The sequence below is a fragment of the Eutrema salsugineum genome, unplaced genomic scaffold (assembly GCF_000478725.1).
Source record: "Eutrema salsugineum unplaced genomic scaffold, Eutsalg1_0 scaffold_7, whole genome shotgun sequence".
NCBI classification, from domain to species: Eukaryota; Viridiplantae; Streptophyta; class Magnoliopsida; order Brassicales; family Brassicaceae; genus Eutrema; species Eutrema salsugineum.
The window spans coordinates 13,963,667-13,966,297 of record NW_006256486.1 but is presented as its reverse complement, the minus strand read 5'-3'; the positions used below and the strand labels follow the sequence as shown (position 1 = coordinate 13,966,297).

Genomic DNA, 2,631 nt, shown 5'->3' with positions numbered 1-2,631 from the left:
TAAAAACTTTATTGTCACCAATCGTAGCTGATACATCGATGACTCTATTATAGGAAAATTAAACTTGAACATTAAACTCAGATAACGCAAACAAAGCAAGACCACCACTATGGCTGATAGGATCAACAGTAAAAAGAAAATCATAACCAAGATGATACTGCAGGTCTTGGAGGAAGGCACGTTCATTGTTGGTCTCCATAAGAAACATAATACCTGGAAAAATCTTTTGACGGATTTCCCGCAGGTGCCGAATTTCCAAGTAACTACCAGCTCCTTGGCAATTCCAGCTTAGGATCATTATGGCTTAGCCGGTGGTTTCTCCTTAACCACCAGCTCTTTGGGTTCCTCCAAATTTTTCCCCTGAGAGGATTCCGGCTTTGAGGACGACGGATTTTGAATACACTGAGAGATGATCAAATCTGCATTCACTCTTTTCTTAGAGGGTTCTCCGAGAGAAGGTGCGCTTCGTTTCTTGGACAGCAGCCCCATCGTGGAACTCCTTGTGATTTTCTTCTTGACTTGGAGGGTCACATTTGAGCGTGAACCAAGACGGCTTTTAATGGATCTGCCTCTTCTTCCACCAAGTTCATCAAGAGATTCTGACATAATTGGAATTTTTGATGCCATCATCTCTTTCATGGGGGAGATTACCTCTTCTAGATCACAGGAGTTTGAGTCCATCACTCGGCTGCCTGTGCTCACGGGAGGCTGGAGAGCTCGACCTTTATCTTCTTTCCTTTGGGAGCGCTTGATCGCACTCGGTGATGGGGATCTCTGGTAACAAACTTTTCCAGGGTCTGAGTCAGATTTAACCTTTTCCAGGATTTGGATCACGATACCATGAAGTAGGTTTGAAGGGCTTGTTTTTTCCATATATGAAGGTCTCTTTACGATCTGAACCTTTGGATGGTGCACCCACTGCTTTTGGCTTATCATCATCTGCGATCACAATCTCAGATCCACTACGACCAGAGAGTTTGTTGTTCTGAGATTGACCAGATTTTGTTGATTTTCTTCCAAAGTATCTTTCAACCCAGCTTTTGGTAGATTCCCGACTTTGTTTACCTTGCGTCTTTTCTTCATTTCTACGTGGTTGTCCTCCTTTTCAGCAAAGATTTCACGACGGACAGAGGGCTTTTGTTTTCCTTGACCATATCAGTTTTTCCATGTTTCATGTATGGGCCTTCTTCTCCTCTCAAGATAGCATGTTGCCTCTGGTTCCTATCCTTGTTCCCGTGTTTTGCCTTAAACGCACGCTTTTCTTCTTCCAAGTCGGGGGAATGACGACCGTCGTGAGAAAGTCTCTGACATATGAAGCAGAATTTTTGAAGCTTTTTATATCTGAATGTAACAATCACCTCATCCCCTGTGTAGAAAATTACACGCCTTTCAAATTTCAGTGGGATTTCACATTCCACTGATACACGAACTCTGGCGGAGGTGGTCTCCCATTCAATCAAATCTCCAAGTTTTTCACCGATACCTTTGACAGTCTCCTCCTTTTGGTAGTGGGGAGGAATGCCATCGATACGTATCCAAAACAGCATCGTCGACGGGAAGTCCGCTCTTACGCTGGGAACCCATCACTCAAGTGGAAACATCCACTGATCGAAGAAGAAAGGCCTCTTCTCCAGTACGGATTGGAGCTCCTCTTCTGATTGGAATCGGAAATGGAATCTGCCTCTTTCCAAATCTACTCCTTGGACTCGTCCTTCCAGATTCCATGCTTGAGGCATCAGAGCAATTAGTGCCCTCACACGGTGAGCCTGCATTTCGCTGTTGAGAACACGACCCACCAGAGTGAGCTTGTAGGATGCCAACAGGTCTGAGTTGTCAAAGGCTGGGATCACAATTGGGTCGAGTTGCAGAGAGGATTTTCCTTTGGCTGAGATAAGGTCAGATTTTCTCGACATGGTGAGATTGGTGCTGATATTTGCAGGGTGAAACAGTTTTTGGCAGGACTATAACAGGAGATTGATTTGGTGATATCGGTGAGGAGAGAAGAAGATTAGTGGCCAATTTATAGCTACAGGGTATGGGGGCTCCTTCCCACCTTCGATCTCCTTCATAAATGCCTTGCAAATCTCATGATTACGGATTATGATTGTGGAGAGATGATCACGTACTGAGTATAAATTTTGGATTATCTTTGCCGGGATTTTTCTCATCCTAATTGAATTATTAGATGTAATGGTCGCAGATCTGATTTCAGAAGGAGATAAATCTGCTCCAGAATTGTAGATCTGACGTTGAAAGGGGTTTCCTTTTCCAAACATTTCCCTGATTTGAAAGCCATTTGGCTTTTCTTCCTCCGTGAGAAACCTAAATCTTCAAAGATACCATCAATATTAAGGGAATTGATGAGAGAGAGGTTGGGCTGGATTAGATCATCCTTGAACCAGCTAGAAATCTGATAGGTTTTATATCCTTATAAATCACCATAGCATGTCAATCTCTGAATAATAAGAACAGAAGCGGAAGCATACCTTTTGGATCCATGATTATGCTCTGAATTTGGTTCTTCCACAACAAATCTTTAATGGCTGTAGGTCTCTGTTGATGGGAAGCAGAGAGTTTTCTGTATTTCTCGTTATGGGTTGCTGCGGGGACCATAACCTCTCTATTTATATA

At 43.3% G+C, this 2,631-nt stretch overlaps 1 protein-coding gene across 1 annotated transcript; it reads right to left on the bottom strand.

The window, feature by feature from the left end:
* Nucleotides 1–1,085: 1,085 nt before the first annotated feature.
* Nucleotides 1,086–1,547, bottom strand: LOC18011014 (uncharacterized protein At4g02000). Its single transcript, XM_024150876.1, has one exon. The coding sequence runs from the start codon at nucleotides 1,545–1,547 to the stop codon at nucleotides 1,086–1,088; it is 462 nt and encodes a 153-aa protein (XP_024006644.1).
* Nucleotides 1,548–2,631: the final 1,084 nt, after the last annotated feature.

Excerpts from the sequence above, each read along its gene's own strand:
- LOC18011014 (XM_024150876.1), bottom strand. The coding sequence starts at position 1,547 with ATGCTGTTTTGGATACGTATCGATGGCATTCCTCCCCACTACCAAAAG.